Genomic DNA, 21091 nt, shown 5'->3' with positions numbered 1-21091 from the left:
AATTACAGAGATTAAAAATATAAAAAATAAATAAAAATGTGTTAAGAATTCATTTCTTTACTTCGAGGAACAATGAGTGTTGCAGTAGTTTATTTAATAAAATAGATAAATAAATAAAAATAATATTCTATAATATGAATTTAAAGCTGAACACATTTAAATATTCTATATAAGAATTTGAATACTTATTTTACTGTTGCCCGAGTTGTTAAAATAAGCAGACATAATGAACATAAAGCACATAAGAAATAAATAAAAATAAGATAAGAATTTCTTTTCAAATTTGTATTCATTAAATTTTCAACACTTCGGTCCTGCTTTTTCTTAGATTCGAAACCATTTTAAAAAAAATGCCACCCCTTAATTTATGTTTACTTGCTATGGCAAACAACTTAAGGTTGAGGGTTTTTGATTCCGAAGTTTATTGCCCAAGTTATAATATGGCTAAGAGCTGGAAGATTACGCATGGAGTGATGAAAGTGTTTTGGAACTTTGCGTTACAAATGGCACTTAACCCGAATGGCAATGGGCAGCGACAACAACACTCAGCATGGACACTCGAATATGGGCACTCAGCATGGACTCGGACTCGAACTCGAACTCGGACGCGGAGTCGAACAAGTGGACAGATGGACGGACAGCCAGCCAAGCAGGCGAACAGGCGTCACTGTGTTCGAGGAGCGAGCGCTTTAGATTGATTTATGTAAATGATTTGCCACACTTTGCGTTACATAATAAATGGCGCAACGGCAAACGTGCACGGACATGGAACATGGAACGTGAACGTGAACTGCTGCTACGAAGAAAACTAATAAAAAAAAAAAGTATAGTAAAGAAAAGTAAAAGACAAAACAAACGAGGCGATAGCAAAGCGATAAGACAAACTCTGAGAGTACCGCGTAGCATCGAAGGAGTACTGCAGCTGCTTTTGACTGACGTTTGGATTTTTTGCATGCCACTTAAGTCGACTATCCGGTGAGAGTTGAGAGACACAGACAAAGACAAAGCCAAAAGCGGAAGAGGCAGACAAATGATATATGGCCGATTTGCGTGGCTGACTTGGTTGCCTGGTGTGTTACTCTGAGCCAATCTAATGTGCATACATCAAGTGCGCAAAATACATATCGATGCTGCTCTTCAACAAAATATTACACATACGTCGTGTTAAGCTTGACAAATGGTCGAAAAAATAAGGAAACTTATGTGTGTGTTGACAACATTTGATTTAAAAACAGTGAAATGTTACGCATATTGCAAATTAAAATGCTGTCGGACTAATGGTGCGAGCCAAAACTCATTTCAAACAGTGCGGAGCAGGCAGTGCACATGGCAACAGCCACAAACAAATACTTTTACCCCGCTCTCCCTCTCTCTCTCTCTGTCTCTTCACGGGTTTCGAAAACTTCAAAATGAAAATTGCATAACTGCAGGGAACGAGCTAGCACTCAGACTGTTGGTTGGCTGGCACTTGAGGGTCTGCAACAGCAACACCAACCGACGGGGCATATTAAAGTTTTATGTGGCCTGCGTTGTAAACTGCACACACCACACTCTAATGTTACACACACACACACACACAGAGAGAGTCACATGTGTGTGCAACACTCATAGATATGTATATTTTGTATATTTTTCATTTTAACATTTTTGTTTGGTTTTCAGCTTTCACAGTTTTCGAGCAAAAATCTAAAATTGCTTTGCGCACGTGTCGTGAAATTGTTGATGTTTGTATTTTGTGAATGCCAATGTGTCGGTGTTGCATGCAACATGCATGCCACTAGGCCTTTATATTTGTTGTAACAGCTTGCAACTCTTTCTCTCTCTGTATGCTGCTCAATTGCATTTTACTGTCAACAGTTAGCCAGATGGGTGAAACGGTATGAAGGGAAGGGAAGGTGACTCATCAAAAGCCTGAATTGGTTTTATGGTTTAGAGCCTAAGCTGTAGGCCAAGACCAGCGGGAGCACCAAGCAATCAATCGCTTTTCAAAATTCCAAACATAAAATGCCACAATTTTCGCTGCAGAAATGTTAATTTAAGCTACGTTTATTTACTTTACAATGTGCAGTTTGATTTAGAGGAATTTCTTTTCAATAAAAATGAATTAAATAGAAAATGATAAGTCTCCAAAAAATGTTATTTAAATTGAATTTTCATAAATTCTTATCATTTTTCTGTTTGTAAGTTTTTGCCTTAAAAGTTTGATGAATTTCGATTGAAAAAAAATATATAAATAGAAAATAATACAAAGCAAATAATTTTAATTAAATTTACCAGCATGGGATAACTACATGTATTTGTTCTATTTTTGAGGTTACTAGATTTTTCTATTATTTTCATACATTGTTTGAGTTTGCCATCCAATTTTATTGGTATTCTATTGTTGAGTGTATGTATTATCCATTTCCTTGAATGTTCAACTAGATTTTCCCTTGCAAAGTTTTCCTGAGATAGCTCTTGGTACACTGCCAAGAAACTTCTGCTTCTTAATGAAGTTATTTTTAGGAACTATTATCAATTACCGCAATATATAAATGTAAGAAATTAAACTTGCACAAAGTTTTTATTAATTTATCACCATAAAATTCTTATAAATGCATATTACTATCTATTTCTTTAAATTTTATTATTACTTCATATTCGAGTGTAATATCTATTATGTTAAATATCATTGTTATTTTATGATGAGTGTACTATATTTCTTCGTAGATTCAACAAAATTTTTCTTGCTACAAGTTGGCTACATCTTGGTGAGTTTGCTCTTTGTGCAATACACGGTATTAGTTTTGTGTTTCTTTTGGAGTTATTTTCAAGAAATTCAATTGCCGCAAAATGAAAATTTTAAATATGTATTAAATTTGCAGAAATTTAATTAACTTTCGTCGGTTTGAAATTTTCATAACGGCAAAGAATTTTTATATTTTTTTATCAGCATGAGATTTTTATATCTGAATATTATTTTTATATATTTTTCTTTTTCTTCAAATATTAATGTTATATTATTATTGTATGTACTCTCTTTTACTTAAATATTATGGCTATTGCATTTTTGAGCATAGTATCTATTTCTTCATATATTCAACAGGATTTCTCATGCTTCGAATTGGCTACATTTTGTTGAATTAGCTCTTGGTACAGTGCCAGGCATTAGTTTTGTGCTCACCCTTCACTTTTTGGAGTGCCAGAGCAGCTGGCGTGTGTTTTTGGCATGCAAAACACAATCGACCCACACTTGACCCCACTTAACAGTCAGAATCTCAGTTATACCCACACTTAACCGCACGACTTAAATAGCTCTTAAACTAACTCTCCCCCTCTTGCCATTTGCCTATCTGCTCTCAACTTCCGGCTAAATATAAAACCCCAAAAAAAGCAACAAAAAGAAAAACCGAAACTAGTTACTCGTTGAAGTAGAGAAGAGAGTTTTATATTGTTGCTTTTATCATGATTGATACACTTGGATACTTGGATTCAGGCTAATTGCACAAAAATATGAGGTGCACATGCTTCGAGGGTTGCAAAGCCCATTAAATTCAGCATAAGGGTGTAAGGTATGAATGTATGTATGTATGTATACACATGCATATATAGCACCCAGGAAACTGGCTACGCCGCCACCGACACGGGCACGGACACGTAAAATACACGGATACGGAAACGGGCATGGACATGGACAACGTCGATGACGACGACGACGACGACGACGACGTCGACGGCAACTCCAACCCTGGTCGCGCCGGTCCGCTGGAAAGTGGCGCCAACATTTTGCGCTTGGCGCAGACATTAAAATGCTTAAAATATCGATTTGTTAAGCACAAATGAAATACCGTCCAGGTCCCTTACAACAAACAAAAGAGCCAAAAAAGCAACAGTCTGCCACTTAAAAGGGAAAAAGGCATAACAAGTCGTTAGGCCAACGAGCCAAGCGATGGCGACTAGCTGATGCTCTAACTGGAGCTAGAAAAGAATGCTTAATCACAACTGGAATATTATATTTAAATATTTAAAGAGAATAATGCCACAAAGAATATTAACCAATTGTTTCTGCTACTTATCAAATTACTGGGCCATAAAACTGTGATTATTTTATTTTCTTGTTTCTTAGCATAAAATAAAATCAGAATTAGAATAAATCATTTCCACAATTATAAAGCTTATAAAGTCAGCAACTTAATTTAAAATTATGTGCAACAATTTTCATTGCCATCTTTTCCATAATTGATATGATAAGCTGCACGCATTTATCACATTAAATTTGTAGACAGCCAAATTAGCGAATGAGCATTTAATTTGAACTATTTATAGGCATTTAAATTTACTTGCTCAAACTATTTGATTATCGAAATTTATCAGCTATGCAAGTTTCTAGTCAATTGCCATTTAAATCCAGGGAAGCAAATTCATTGCAGTGCCGAAAAGTATGCTATAAAATTTCATCGAAATACTTGCTAAATGCCAATTCAATGGAGTTGTGTATCTGATAAGATGGCACTCTAGTTCCAACTCCTTTTCGATTACAGAGCACGACGACGCATTGGTGTAATTCTGTTTAATGTTCGTGCGCAGAGAAATTCGAAGAGAGACAGATAGAGAGAGAGCAGTGCAATAAAAATGAAAAGGGAATTGAACTGAAATGAAATGGGAGATGGAAAAGCGTAGAGAAGAGCAAAACATTTGCCTTTATGTGTTACATAGTAAATAACATAGTCGTTATAGCCTTTAACAGCACATGTAAAGACTGTGGCATAAAAAATGGGAGCCACAGAACAATGGCCGCTGTCTATCCACGTCTGTGTGCGTGTGTGTGTTTGTAATATGCAAATGTATGCGTATAGGTAGACATTTATAGACCAGAAGTTTGGTCGAATGTACATCAGGTTGTGTGTGTCCTGCATGGTTGCCTTGGTTTTATTTACTCGCTTTTCCCCCTTCTCTCTTTATCCCTCTCTCTCTCTCTCTCTCGCTTCATTGGCATTCTTTGCTTTCGTTTTTGGTAATTTTTGAATTTTTTTTTTCAGCCAACCGCTTAACAATTTTTTGTTGTTGTACCTTTGCAAAAGACAAACAAGGAAAAAAACAATGGACGATTCATATCATGGCCGAAAACATCAGCTCTCAGGTCTGATTTTCCACGTTGTTATTGCTGTAATATGAAACAATTTCTCGTTCGGTTTTTCTTTCTTTGCCAACTCTTCAACTGTTTCAACTTTTTGAATGGTTCGTTCGTTCGTTCGTTACGTTTTGCTTGATGTTGTTCTTTTTTTTTTGGGTATTTGTGTGTGAGTTCTGCTTGCATTTTTGGCCGCATATTTTCCGGCTCTGTTGTTGTTTTTTGCTTCATTTGACATGCAACCGGAACCATTTCAATGTTTGTGCAGGGAAATTAAAAACAAGGTGTGTGTGCTTCTGTGTGTGTGTGTGTGTGTGCATTTCAGGTGGGATTAGATGGGCTACGTGTATTGTATTGCATGTTGTTGTCTTTGCTTTAATTCATTCTCGAATGCACACAAAAACAAATAGTCTATGCAGATTTACACGATTGTGCATAGTTATGACGCTTAGATGATAGCTTTATTACTAATCCAGCAATTGCCGACTGACGGTAAACTGAATGTTTAATTCAAAACTGAAATTGATACTCTGCAAAGACATTTATTGCGCTCTAAGTGAGTGACAAAAGGTGCTTAAACACTTGATAGTTTGTTTATAATCTGATTTTATTTTTGGATATGCAGGCTCACCTTTTACCCTCGTCAGCTTATCGATTAGTCGACCTGTTGAAGCACATTATTTGTTATTGAAAATTCAAATTGTTTTTAGTCCCATCTTGGCATTAAATTGACGCCTCGATATATTTTTGTCTCAAAGAGCAAATGGCGCGCCGCACAAAATCCCAGGCCTACATCATTCAAGACGCTAAGACCATCAGTCAACAAAACGAACGCAGCCACAGAGCAGCCACACACACACACACACACACAGACACACATTCGAAGCCAAGAACTAAGCCTCGCCCGTGTGCTTAGTTTTGGCGGCAACCACATCAGGCAAATATGTAAATAACTTTTAAGAAATTAAGCACACAGGCCCCAAAACAAGCAGCCAAAAGCGACGCCTAAGCCCAGACGAGCGACGAGTGCCGAGAGCCAAGTTGAGCCGGTAGTCTACTTGAGTTGTGGTGTCGAGTTAGTGGGAGGAGAAATACACAGGCCTACAATGCAATCACTTATACGCACCGTTGCACAGTCGTGAAGGAACGAGAAGGTGTCCCAAAAGTTCTGGCCACACATTGAAATGGAACTGACAACACACAGGGCACAAGGCAAGAAAAGTGAACAACGCCAGGTACTAAAAAGAAGCTTGCCACAAGCTACGTAACATTAATTACACACACTTTCTGCTATGCCTGTCTATATTCATACGACTAACAGCAAAAAAAGACACCTGAAGTCTTTTCGCTCTCTCTTAAGAAGAGCTGCAGCAAAGGAAGCGCCAAGCTGACGCGTCATTGTATTCGTATTTGTTGTTGTCTGCTGCAAAGGGAATGAGAGCGATATTTGCGATTGCCACGTGAACTCGGGCTTCGCCGGCATTTTATCTGCTCCAATTGCAGCGCTCGGGGCGCATCGCTAAGAGCCGCAGCATATTTACAATTACTCGGCATTTAATGCAAGTGGGAATTACAATGGACGGGGATAGCACGACGTCGCTTGGCGCATCGCTTGGTATGAGCCTGGAATGGAAATGGGAAACACGCTGCCGGTTGCCGGTTGCTGCTCGGCATTGCTATGAAAACGGAGGGGAGACCGAAAGCTTTTCAAATATTCGAACAAGCCAGAGAATATGGCATAACGAGAGCGCAGCGTATTATGCATCCAGTCCAATACCCAGCAAGTGCTTGAGCTCAACAAGGCATATTGCGTATACTTGATATTTGTCAAGCACTTGTCAAGCATTTTATTTTGCACATAAATCGCTCCATCAAACTCTGTCGGTAAATTAATGTTGTATGCATAGACATAAATGTATAAGTGTTTATAATACAGCAAACAATTCAAATAGTAAGTAATATTAATTAATAGAAATAGTCTCTCCCAGCTAATAAAATTGGAATTTATTAATGCATTATCAAGCCTTTAATTTAATTCATCAATTATTAAATTCTAAATATGGCATACACTTGTGAAGCCCTTAAGTCAAGGATATTAACATAGTTTGCATAAAAATAAATCGAGTGAGTGGAAGTATTTATTAGTTTTTAGTTTAGCATGTTTTTCTCAATTTAAATTTTCTTCTTCTTTGCTACTAATGCTCGTTTATTGATCAACCTACTATTTAATATGAGCTCAAAAATATATACATATAACGTATACTTGATATTTGTCAAGCACTTTATTCAAACATTTCATTTTGCACATAAATCAATCAAACACATTCTGAGAGAATAAATTAATATGCAGCAATTTTATTAACTATTGGAATAATCTATCTCTTCTAATGTAACAACTGATTTATTTAATCAATAAATCATCTTATGCAGCAACATTATAAATAATTGAAATATTTTTTCTTTATTTTTGCGTTTATGAATTATTTATTAAGCCTTTAATTGAATTATTTAATGCGTATACTTGATATTTTTGAAGCACTCTAGACAAACATTTTATTTTTCATAAAAGAATCTATCAATATAGCTGATGTGCTTTTATAAAACAATATTATTGACAATTTAAATATTTATTTATTATATTAAGTCTAGTATTTAATACTACATTCAATAGAAAATAGAGGCCTTCGACATTCTTTAAAATAACAAATAACCTTTTGGCTATTTAATTTTTTTTAATTCATTATTCCCGTTCACATAGATCTTTTTTTAAAGCTAATTGAGTTATTGAATTATTAATTTATTATTTCATTGATAACCTAAATGAACTTGACTTTCACTTAGCAGTAATCAGCTGCTCGAAATCGAATATTAGACAGCTAAAGTTGAGCTTGCCATATTTAATTTAATGAGCTTAGTAACATTGACTTAAATAATAGAAATAATTATTTACAACTTATAGTTAATTTATGGCGTTAGTTAAACAGTCGTCATTGCACTGGCTACATTTAAAGGTAGTAGAAGCTTCCACCCAATTATTTTCTACTAAGAAACTGCAGCAGCTGGCAGATTTTATTGGCATATGCTGCTGTTAATTTTCGCGCAGTCAATAAAGCTCTTGACTTTAAGCACCTTTTACTCGATGCTATGGCAAGTGCTTACTGCAAGCCTTAAGAACAGGGTATTTGATGGTAAGCCTTTATCGACTTTATCGCTGTGCCATTCAGTAAACAATAACAGCACACAACAACAAGAACAACAAGAACAAGAACACGAACAACAAGTAGAGCAATAGCAACAAACGCTCAAGGATGGCAAAGCGATTACAGGATCACGGACTGTGGACGACGCGTCTCGTCGTTGCAACGGCGACGGCAGCGGTGAAACGATGCCACGGCATACGGCTAAGTGTTTTGCAACGGAAATGCCGAGCTATCATGCAAAAAGCCACCGGCAGATTAACGAACCATGGCCAAGGCATGCCAAGGTACCAACAAGCACCAAGCACAACAGCACAGATACACAGAGAAACGAAAAGTTGGCTACGGCGGTTGGGTATTTTGAGCATGATGGAGAGAGAATTCGCCATGGCACGTGACGCAGCGACAGTCCATGACCAAGTGCTGATTTTTCATCCAGCTAAGCGCGCGTCGAGCTGGCAAAACAGGAGGGCAAAAACAGGGAATAAAATGGAGAAGAGAAAAAACGAAATGAAACGACAAAAGGTTATTGACATTGTCGCCAGCTCCCAAACACGGAGCGCAGCAGGCAGACAACAAAAGGGAGCCAAAAAAAAAAACACGACAGCAACAGAAAGCCAAAAAATCAGAGAGAATGTGAGGGAAAATGGACAGAAATGAAAGAACTGCAATCAGCGAAAATCCAGATACGCTTGCCAAGAAATTCACATATCTATAGACAATTGTATATTGGCTGGACTTTCAAAATGTCATTTGAGCTACTCACGAATGCATTTTATTGGATAATAAAATATAAAGTTGAGCGTGATGCAAAAAAGTCTAGAAAATCTAAAAGGAAACATATTCATATATTCCACAAGAAAATATAAACTCTTAGACTAATGTAAAAATGTAAAACTTTATATAAAATAAAAGAAAAAGTACTTTTGATGTAAAATAAAAATATGTAAATAATCATTTCATATACATATTTATAAATAAATTGTAAACTCCACAAGTAACGTAAAAATATATAAAAAAAACATTTCATATATTTAATAAATAAACTATAATACTCAGAAGTGTTATACATCTGAGTAAACATTTGTGTATAGTCAATAATCAATAAGAGATAAGCTTTGGAAGTAATGTAAAAATGTATAAAAAATTCGTTGATATAAAAGTAATTCATAAAAATTAAAGTAATAAATTATAATTTTTTTAAATAATGTGAAAATTCATTAAAATATTTTGATATAATAAATATAAAAATGTACAAAAAATCTTGTAATATATTTAATCAGTATTAATGCATAAATGTATAAAAATCTTTTACAATAAATCTTTCGCATCTCCCTCACAAGAATCATGTGGCTTCCCTTACTCAAAAGAGTATTTGACTCCCATCACGTTGCGTTGCATTGACAGGGAAAACAACGGCAAATGCGTGGAAAATGCCAAGCTGTGGATGTTTTTAAAAGGTGGAAATGCCTTTCGAGTATTAATTTGCGCAAACACTTGAGCTGAATGAAGGCACAAAAGGAATGAAAACAAGTTAATAAAATAGCTGCAGCTGGCGTTCGTTCGTTTGTCTTGTTCCTGTTCCTTTTGCCTTGTTCCTGTTGCCTTGTTGCTGTTGCTCTTGCACAACTCGCTCGATTGTGTCGCCAAGTTGGAGAAGCAACATTAACCATTATCCCTTCACCCACTACCTGCAAAAAGCGTTCAACTCACTTTGGCCAATGGGTCACTAATTGTTGGCAACAACGGGCTATCGCCTGTACAAACAAACTCGACTCCACGAATGCGTTAAAAGCTTCCTCCTGCCACCTTCTCCGTTGTGTTCTTATTGCCCAGTTTCTACCTCACAATTACTTGCCGAGCTCAAGTGCATTTAGCCCGATGGCGTTTTACTGTTTGCCTTAATTGAAAACTTTTGCGCAGATATTTTTCGTGTTTGCAGTCGAATATACTATATACGGTATATAGTATATAGTATATACAAAAAAACAAAAGTGAATTGGAAAAGTTTCTAGTTTTTAACGCTTTGCCGCCTTGCATTTGTTTAGCTCTACTGAGCGACTTTGAGCGGCTTAAAGTTTCAGCGACCAATTCAAGCCTTTTTACCACCTCTCGGCAACTTCCGCAACACCCTGCCTCTCCCCGATTTTAAAAGTTACCCCGCCAATTAGTTTGGTTGCATTTGCAGCATGGGGCAACAAACGAACAACAAACAGTAACTACGGTAATTCCGAACTGCGACGAACTCGAACTCGATGCTGCTGCAGTTCTACAAAAGCGCATTACAATTTGGCTGCTGCGCTGACAGCTTTTTGCACACCGAAAACTAATTGGAAAAAACATGAGAATTGTTTCGTATTTTTGGCCAATACTCATACGAATTAGCTGAACATGTGTAAAAGTCCGAAGAAACATTGAACAACAAGCAAAAGCATGAGCAACTAAATTCTATCAATTATCTAAGTTGTCAAGTGTTTTGGAAATTGCATTCCACATACGACATTTTCAAGTAGTTTTACAATTTTTATAATAACCCTGCAAGTTATTAATTGAAGTCGTGTTCAAGAGTTGCAAAAATTGAGAGTCACAAAAAGGTCATTGCATGGGGCCAAAGGATGCTTGACCCCAACGACTTTTGTGTGTGCGGAAGTTGAGTCAGCACAAGTTGCATTTGCTTCGGAATCAACTTTTAATGGACAAAGTGATAGAACTATCAATGGTAGGTGGCACGCAGACGATTGACAAATAAACAGATAAATGGAAATACTTCAGACATTGTGACAACATGGTAAATATTTTTCCAAATATATTGACAATGCAATTAGAGGAAGACTTCACAGGGAGATAGTTGAACTTTCTTTAAGAAATGTGAAAATAATATAAATTTATAAATAAAACTATACTATTGATATAATTATCAATATTTTGTATATCGATTCAGAGATTGAGAGAATATTGAAAATATAAAGTTATTTGCTTTATTAATTTGCTTATCTAATTAAAGAGCTAAAAAGTAGAAAAAGAAAATATTGACAAGAAACAAAAAGGATCGGTATATCGATAGTAATCGATAGTACTTCTTTTTTGATTTACCATATCAATACTTTCATAAGGAATGAATTTAGCAAACGTCTAAATAATATTTGAGAGAAACTGTTGTAGACTAGGAATAAGAATGTAATATAGTTGAACTGATGTTACTATCGATATATAGTATTAGGAATGATAGTAAGCAACTTCGTTAATTTTTTCTTCATTTGATAGAACGCAAGTTCGATAGTTTTCTCTTAAACTTCTAAACAAGTTGCTAAACAAAAAAGCGAGCACCACTTTTTGCTGCTGTTTAGAAACTTTTTAAAATCAGTTGTTGTCCAATCACATCTGTGCAAGTTTCAAGGTCTGCAAAGTTTGACAAACTTTGGCAACACTACACATTATGCAAGAGCTCTAGAGTACTTAACTAAGACGCAACTAAGCTCGTCTGTCAACTTTAGTGGGAACCAACACAGCACATAGAAATTAGAATTGACTAAGTACGGAACACGAGTATTGATAAAGTTTTAGTTGTTGGTAAAAAGTATTTAGTACTCACAATTTCCCGCTGCAGCTTGGCAATGTTGAAATTGGCCTGAGCCAAGCGAACGCTAAGCGTTGCCACATCGCTGGTGAGCTGCGCTCGTTCGTTTGTATTGCGATCGACGAGCTTGAGCATTTTATCCTCGAGACTTTGATTCACTTTCTGGACACGTTTATGCGATTCGTACAATCGATCGTATTTATCCTGCCACGCAATCACACTATCCTCGAGCTCCACTTGACGTTCCGTCTCACGTAAGCAAGCGGTTTCCAATGCGTACAATTGAGTTTGCTTCTCGAGCAGCGCCTGTTGCAGTTGCTCAATTTCTGTGCTGGACGTGCTGGAGGTGGGCGTGGCTGTTACAACTGCTGTCGCTGCTTCTGCTGCCGCTGCTACTGCTGCTGCTGCAACTGTTGCTGATGTGTCTGGTGTTGTCGGAGCACCCGCTGTGAGCGCATCGGTGGTCGTCTGCAATTGAATGAATGTCACGGTAAATAACGTAAAATAAAACTCAATTTATGAAGGCAAAATGTGCAATTTTTGTAATTAATTTTGCTTCCGTCTCCGGCATCAACATCAGCATTAAGCTTCAGCGCATACCGGACGCAAGTGTCACACAATTTCGACTGCAAAAATGCTACTAAAGTCATGACACAAACACTGCCCAGAGTGGGAGGCAAAGAGAGAAAGAGAAGAAGAGAGGAAGAGAGAGAGCGCGCGCTTAATGGCAGCATCCAGTCATGCTATTGTGCTTATTACAAGCGGATCTTTTGGAAAAAATATAAATTAAAAAGCGTGTAGCATGTGCTCATATCATAAAACTGCACGTCATGCTCATAAATGCTACGTAAAGCCAAACAGAGAGGCATTAAAAGAGATAGAGAGTGAAAGACAGATAGTAAGAGCGGGAGAGCTACAGATCGGGTTGATAACTTGTGGGGGGAGTAAACGGCGAAGAGCGCACTGATAACACGCTATGGATTTCAGCTCAGCTCCGCAATCAACAGGGCAGCATCTGCTGTTCTTTTTTACTTTACACAACAGAGATAAGACAATAAAGTAGTAAAGTATTAAAGAGAAAATAATGATTGACATTCAGATACCTTAGAGCGTAATTCAATAAATTAAAATCATGATCATTAAAAATTAAGATATATTTATGAACTGAGTTGAGTATATGTTAATGTTGTTGACATATTATTTTTACATGACTATTATTACTTGTAACTAGCGGATTTTTAAAATAAAATAATAAAGAAATTCTTTATGATTAAAACATAAAAGACTGCGCCGGTTTTTTCAAAAAATGATATTTATGTTAACCATGATTTAAACTAAATATAAATCATCCCCACAAAATATAATAAAATGCTGTATATCAAATATTAGAAATATTCTGTAATGTTAATCTTTATTAAATTAATTAATGAATTATTTATATTGTTAATTTTATATTAGATTACCTATTTTATACATTTTATTTATCCTACTTATGTCATTTATACTTTTTGATTCTATATTTATATTTTTCTTTAATATATTTTACTTATTTTATAAATGCTATTTAGTTTATTTATTTTATTAACAAATATTTATCTTGTAACTCTTTTACAGAGTATATACAAATGTTAATCAGCTGCTGTTCTGAGGGCAGCAAAAAGAATAATGCTCTCTCCCCCATATTCTCTAAATTAACCACACAGTTTGCATAGGAGGTCATCTGCTGATAACCACAACAACAGACAGAACCAAAGAGAGTCACCGAAAGAGCGGAAAAGCAGTAGAGAGAAGAGCGATAACGAGATCACACTAAGCAGAGAGTAAAACTCTCTCAGATAATGTAATGATTGTTCATGTAAATGTGTAAAGTAAAATAATAAAATTCATTATGAAACATGAAATTAATGACCTCATGAAAATGTTGTAATATACGTCAAATAAATAACGTAGTTATCCAATAAAGTGGCTCAATTAACAGAGATCAGAATTCAACACTCATATTTTAATATAAATGTAATAAGCAATTATAATAAATTTAATAATAAATTAGTTAATTAGTAAAGACAACTAAAAGCTTTGCAATATAGCCGCCAAAGTTGCTATCGAAATCATATATCAATTTCATTATTATCTTGTTAGAGGCATGATCTGAGCAGAGCTGCAAAAGAGAAGCGCGACAGCAGGCGTGAGGCTCCAATCAAAGTGCAAACTACGTGCATATGTGTGAGTGTGTGTGTGCTCATAGCCATCTCAATGTAAGTGTATGTGTGTGTATGTAATTGGATTAAGTTGACAGAAAACAACAAGAAGAGCAACCAGAACGTTGCCAGCTAAAACTATGTCTTTGGTTACAGTCACAGACAACGAGAAGCCTCAACAGAATGTGTGTGAGAGAGACACACACACAGAGAAAGAGAGAGGGAGATAGAAAGAGAAAGCAAGAGAGAAGGAGTCAAAGGACTGGCTTGTCATATATGAAGGCGATGAGGTCGTCGTCGTATCCTCAAACCTAAAAACTGCAAAATGCACAGAAAATTTAATTAAAAAAGGATTTTCGGGCTCGCAAAAGTTGCTTGGCTTCGCCTCTTGTTCTTCATCGCTTGCTACTTCACTTCTAAGACGCTGTGGCCGGGGCGTTTTTTGTCTTGTGCCGCGCCAGCAAAAGTATTTTCCTTTTCTTTATCGCATACATGTGAGTATTTGTGCCAACGCATAGCAAAAATTGAATTTATAGTTTTCAATGTTCAGCATCGTTAAACTCCTCTCTTCGGTCTGCTCTGTGGGCGTGGCCAATTGCCAACGACAGACAAAGCAATTAATTAAATTAGGCAACGGCTTGAACTAAAAGCCACTGCCAATAGTTAAAACGAGAGGGATTCAAGCTGAAGCTACCAATTATTTCCTTTGTATAGAAAAGTATTTGCATTTAATGCAATTTACGCCACAGTCTATTAGCGGCAATTTAAAGATAGAAGTTTTATGATTTGAGTGTCGGCAAAAAAAAAGTTGTATAAATGCAGCTACATAAATGTCAGCTAATGAATATATTATGAAGCAAACTTTTGACATTTATATGACTTTAAATACCAAATCTATTCTACAAAAAAATAATGTAAAATTTAACAACAAAGTTTCTTATTTATTAATGTAAAAAATGCATAAAAAATTTAATTATTATTGCCAGTTTAATTGGTTTCATTTCCAAATTCCAGTAGAAAAATATGTATTTAATAAAAAAAAATAATAACAATTTTCGTTTATTGTCAGGTTTATTCCCAAATTCCCATTGGAAAATTTGATATATATTTTTAGAAAAAAATAATTATTGCCAGTTGAAGTTGGAACTTCATACCCAATTAAATACTGAGTATCTTTCAGTCGATGCTCCCTTGAATATTTGTCGCTTGGTTTTTGTTATGTTTTTGTTTGGTTTTCATCATAAAATGAATTTCATGTTGTACATTTTCTGTTGTCTTTTCACGTTGTCAGCATTTGTTTGTTTTGCCGTTTTTAAGTTATGCCCATGTTTTCATAATTTATTAAATGCTTTTTGATTACTCAGGAAAAGAACAACGAATGTGAACTAACACAGCCATTTGCAAAAATTCCATTTTGATGTTGTTATATGCTCGCAGTACTGTTGTAATTTACAAATGTGTTCAGAAACTTTTGGCTCTCATTCTCTCATGAAACAATGCCGAGCACCTAGAGCTAAATCTCTGGCTTATGCTGTTATTGTCTAAGTGCATTTTGTGCAGAATGTTGGCCAAAACGCATTAAAACTTTGCAATAAAATGAGTAAAATATAATGAAAATGAGAACGAGAAAGAGAGAGCAAAGGAAGCACTTTGTGGTTGGAGAAAAAGAGTTATGTAGAAGTAGGAAAAGTGGAGATAATCGTAATTCATTCGAGATAATTTCTTTTTGATGTGGCTAAGTAGACTGATAAAATTCTAAACTTTAACTCTCATATTATGCTGCATATTAAATCAGTTTAGTTTAAATGATTCTTTAGGCAAACCTTTTGGGATCCTATAAGTTTTTTTAATTGGCTTTAATTTCTTAGACAAACCTTATAAGGAACTTTTTGGTAATACAAGTTCTATTAAACATTCAAATTATAAAACAAAAGAAAATGACTAATCACATCTATTAAACAAACTTCAACTATGATACTGTTGCAAAACAGTTCAGTTTAAATGTAATAATTAAAGGTAATAAAAGAGCCATTTAACCTTCAAATAATAATCAAATATTGGTCTAACCACATCAGTTAAACAAACTTCAACTATCATATTACGTTTCTATTTAGTTTAAATGCTTCTTTTATTTACTTTAATTTCTTACACATACCTTTTTAGGAAATTGCTAGATAATAACAGTTCAAATATGTCTTCAAATAATAATCAACAAAAGAACTTAAACTAACATTTTACGTTTCTGTTAAATGATTCTTTAATTTACTTGAATTTCTTAGACAAACCTTCTTAGGGAATTGCTAGGTAATAAAAGTTCAATTAAACTTCTAAATAATAATCGACAAAAAAAGAGCTATCCACATCAATTAGTTTAATGAATGTTGGGTAGACTGCAGAGATTTCTCATCAATTGGATCATCATTTGTGATTTGCGAAAAAGTAAAATGAAAATTAAGACCCAAGCATAAATCTTTTGCACGCTCAAATGCAACTCAAAAGAATCTTTCCCCCCTTTTGTTTTACTTGTCGTTGTTTTTGTATCCTTTAGGCTTTTGCCTTGCAGCTCATTTTTCACGCCGAATGGCAAAAACAAATTTCGAAATGAGCAAGGCGCAGAATGGTAAAAATAAGATGGGAAAACAGCAGCGCAGACGATGAAAAACCCTTTTTATACAGTGCCAAAAAGATTTTCTAATTGTCATCGCGCTTTAAAGACACATCAACAGGCGAAGGAGCAACAAGGAGCCGAGACAACTGTCTTCGTAGGGAATTGGAAGGGGTAAGAAAAAGGGGAAGCGATGAAGGGGAGGAGTAAAAAGCGTGGGCGATGCCTTACTCATGGTTGCATTTCACTTTGCTTGGGGACTTGTCATTATTTATTATATTTCTCAAGTCCTTTCATTACAAAATATTTTTGTCTTTCATTTGTTGCCTTTTGTGTGTGCCAACCGAAAAAAATTTGCTTTTGCCTTGGCTGTTGCTGCTGCTGATGGAGTGTTGAAGTGATGGCAAGCGTGTGGCAAGTGTGGAAAGAGACGCCTGTCGCATTCCTCGGCAACCTGCTTATTTACAGTTATTTGGCTGCCTTTATTTTTCATGGCACGCCAAGAAAACAACAGCAGCAAAAAAAAAATAAAAAAAAACGAAAAGGGCTTAAAAGCGTGCAAGACGGAAGTCGCCGCCATATGGAAAACTGTGGAAAACTGTGCATACTCATCATTATCATTCACAGTGAAGGAAGGAATGAGGGAACGAAGGCATTTACAAACTCTGCTTCAACTGTTTTTCAGCCTCATTTGAGTGGATAATTAGAAGACGTGAACACAGGAACCCAACACAGCATCGACAGCTTGAAGCCAAAAACCAAAACACAAACCGAAACCTAAACCAAAACCGAAACTGAAACCGAAGCCCAAACTCATTTGAGTGTTGTTTTAGTAACAGAAACTTTTGGACGTAATCAATAAATGAATTTTGTAAACATCAATAGAGAGCGCAGCTCTATCGTCGCCTTCCTCCCTCCTCCCCGTTGTGTAAACAATATGCGGCGCTGTGGCGCTGTGTGATGAATGGAAGGTCAATTGCTGTGACCCTTAGTCGAAGGAGGCATCGGAGCTGCCTGCCTGCCTGGCTGACTGCTATCTCCTGACTGCCATCTCCTGGCTGACATTTAACGCAAACGACGCGCGCCTGTCAATGCCAATGTGTTGTCACTGCAAAAAGCAAGGAGATGATGTGAGAGGCAGTCGTAGTAGATGCTGATGCTGATGATGCTGCTGCTTCTGCTGCTGCTGATGGCGACGGAATGTTTATGCGAATGCTTGGGCACAAACATACGTGACGTGCCTCCATCTCAGCATGTCTACTCAAAGTGCATATACATATATATATTGTATATATGTATACTAAATATGTTCGCTCAAGCGGCGGAAGCGTTGTGCACCAACTGACAGACTGCAGGAAGCTAAGTAAAGTCGCGACAGCTAAAAGAAGTTGAGAGCTCGAGCTCGAGCTGTTGCTGTAGCTGAAGTTGAAGTTGAGGCCAATTCGGATCTTTCAGCTGGAAAAATGGCTGCTGCTGCTTTTGCTGCTTCTGCTTTCGACTCGACAAGGGATCGCTGCTGACAGTTGTCGTCATATTTTTCACTCACCAGAACTTGACGGCGGGCCCTTAAATGCGAATGCGAATGCGAGGTCTGTTAGCGCACAGTGTGGCAACTTTATTTGCATTTAGACACAAATAGCCATAGATTAGTGTGAGTAAATTGGGCGGGCAATGTGAGCATTGTTGGCTAAGCGGCTTTTAATTAATTTTATTTATAGCTGAGCTATGAAAACAAAGGCAAAACGTGCATAAATAACGCAGGTGGCAGTAGCTATTCTGCTTTAAAATATCTATTTTGGGGAGAAAACGATTTATTTTCATTCAACTGCAAGTGAATAGGATCTGCTTTTAAACGTATACTTAATATGCCAACAACATCAAACTTGAGTATTGGAATTTACTAAAGATACTTGCAAGTTCAATTATTTATATCGTTCTACGTAAGTACCATCATTTGATTTAAGAAACTTTAATTGTTGTGCACTTAAATTAAAATTAAAATAATTAAAGTATCATTAACTATATTATAAATTAAGAACCTAAATTTTTTGTTCAAATATTAATAGAAGTTTATTGAATGATAAGTTAAACCCGTTTTTAACGGCATAGATTATACAATATTTATATATGCTAGATGTATACTTAATATTCCATGAACACTTAAATTAGTGAATTTAACTGCAATTATAATTTGTAGTTGTAGTTAAAAAACTTTTTAATATCATAAAACCTAATTAGCTAAATTTGCAATTATAATTTGTAGTTGTAATTGAAAAAACTTTCAAGGAAAACAAATTTACGTATAATTTATTCACTTAATCTTTTTATTTACAAAAAATTAAACTTTGTTTTCAATTATGGGAAACTATTATTTTCAAGAGCTGAAAATAAATTCTAGAATCATTATTTGACACTTTAATGTAGACAAGTTTAATTTGTTTGTTGTTCATTTGTAAGTTTAATATAATGTTTTCTTGTAAACTTTTACATATGATTGTTATTTTTATGGCCTTCTCTCATTTTACTTCAAATCATAATAAAACTAAAGTTTAGCAAACAAACACCAAACTCCATTAAAATAGTTTCACATTCACTGTAAGCACATAAATCTGGTTCCACTGTCGCTTTTGTGTGCGCTTACAAGTTTCCTGAGTTCCTGCGAAGCTTGTCTCTTTCTATTTGTAAATGTGTGAGCATCTGCACGTGCATGTGTGTGTGTATATGTGTTGGTGTGTGCACATTCTGTGCGCTTTGTGCTGACACATTATGTTAATACATCTATGGTTTAACGCGGGGCAAATATTGAACTTACTTCATGTGGCAGTTAGCGATGTTGTTTTTGTAGACAGGAAGGGACTCGCACACACACACGCAGACACTTGCACACACTCACGCCATAAATTTATGCATATTTTGATGACAATTTGAGCACATAACACAAAATGTCAAATACATAAAAGAACTGAGCTCAAGAGAAAATAATAAATAAAATAGAACAGAACATCAGTGAACCGAATTGAAAGAGTAAATCGAACCGCATTCAAAATTATTTCATCAGGACACACACACACATACATACGCACATACGCATGCACGCATAGAAATATCGAATAACACATAAGCGGAAATCGATGACAGCCATTTCGCAGTAAATTGAGGCATTTTGACAGAGCTCTGCTGTAATTGCATTAACAGGCCAAAGAGCGAGCGGGACAAGAAGAGAGAGAGTGAAGGAGGGGGATACCAATATGAGAGGGAGGGAGGAAGAGAAAGGCGACACATTCGCTAGCTATTTTTAGCGGCATTTTCATTTAATTTGCTGCCCATGCGACATAACTAAAATGGCGAACGGTAGCCATAAGAGATGAAAGATGAGTGAGACAGAATGATAGACAGCCCAAGGGCGCAGGGAGGGGGAGAGCCAGACCAGAGGAAGGAGACACATGGATGCTGATGCCAATGCTGATGCCGTCTCTCTGTTTTTATACACTCTTCACGTAGCTTGTAGGGATGATAATAACTATGTGGCAATATACTTGTAGGTAACTGTAGGAGGGCATTAACTTTAAGGTAATAAAACGATGCGCATATTACCTAACATTTTGAGTAGCTTAGACTGAAATGAAATAATACTTTAAATATAATTTGTGTGGTACTCTGTGAGTATTGTTCTTTAAAGACTACTAGAGAAATATTTATATTTAATGCACATAATTGCAGACAACTACTTAAATAGGAATAGTTTTTTTTTTGAGTAATGATGAATATTATCGCTCTTGAGTAGCATCTCAATAAAGCTCAGAATAATATTTAAATTACATAAATGAACAAATTCGTACGCTATCCAAAAATTTAAAGAATTTTTATATCTTATTGTAAAGCAAAAAAGTTTGTTAAAGTCATCTTAAAAGCTTCTTATCAAAGTTTTCAAGGATTCTCATAAGTGTGTACATATCTTGAAAATTTCGTAGTTCTTATTAAGGAAACAATTTGTCGTTACTTAGAACATTAATGTGTGGTATAAATCTTTTTTATTAGCCTGTACTTTTATTACAGATAGTCTAAATATTTCCTAATGTTTTCACTCATATACAAAAAACAACAAAATAAAAAGAAATTAAAGCTTACCTACAACTTATATTTTGGGAACATAATAACAACTATTTAAAGATATGTTTCAAAGAAAGTATATACATATGTATATAATAATAGTAAATTAAAAAAAGGAGAAATAAGTAACATAATTACAAATGTATCAAACAGCAAACATATACATATATAAATTCATCCAGTTGTTCATTCATTCATTATCTAACTCTACTTAGAGAATCGAAGTCCATTAATAGTACTCTGATTACAAATAGGTTATCAGCTTAATTTTAACTAACTTTAACTGGCCATAAA

At 35.6% G+C, this 21091-nt stretch overlaps 1 protein-coding gene across 2 annotated transcripts in view; it reads right to left on the bottom strand.

Annotated features, from left to right (window-relative positions):
- The window catches only part of LOC133841313 (uncharacterized), a 53137-nt gene that overhangs the window by 24516 nt on the left and 7530 nt on the right, over positions 1-21091 (bottom strand). For both annotated transcript variants that reach the window (XM_062273701.1, XM_062273702.1), the window contains exon 2: positions 11900-12352. In XM_062273701.1, the coding sequence (XP_062129685.1) occupies positions 11900-12352 (453 nt within the window). The remainder of the gene's footprint in view (positions 1-11899; positions 12353-21091) is intronic.

Source organism: Drosophila sulfurigaster, chromosome 3, assembly GCF_023558435.1.
Source record: "Drosophila sulfurigaster albostrigata strain 15112-1811.04 chromosome 3, ASM2355843v2, whole genome shotgun sequence".
Lineage (NCBI taxonomy): Eukaryota > Metazoa > Arthropoda > Insecta > Diptera > Drosophilidae > Drosophila > Drosophila sulfurigaster.
This window is presented reverse-complemented; position numbering and strand designations above follow the sequence as displayed.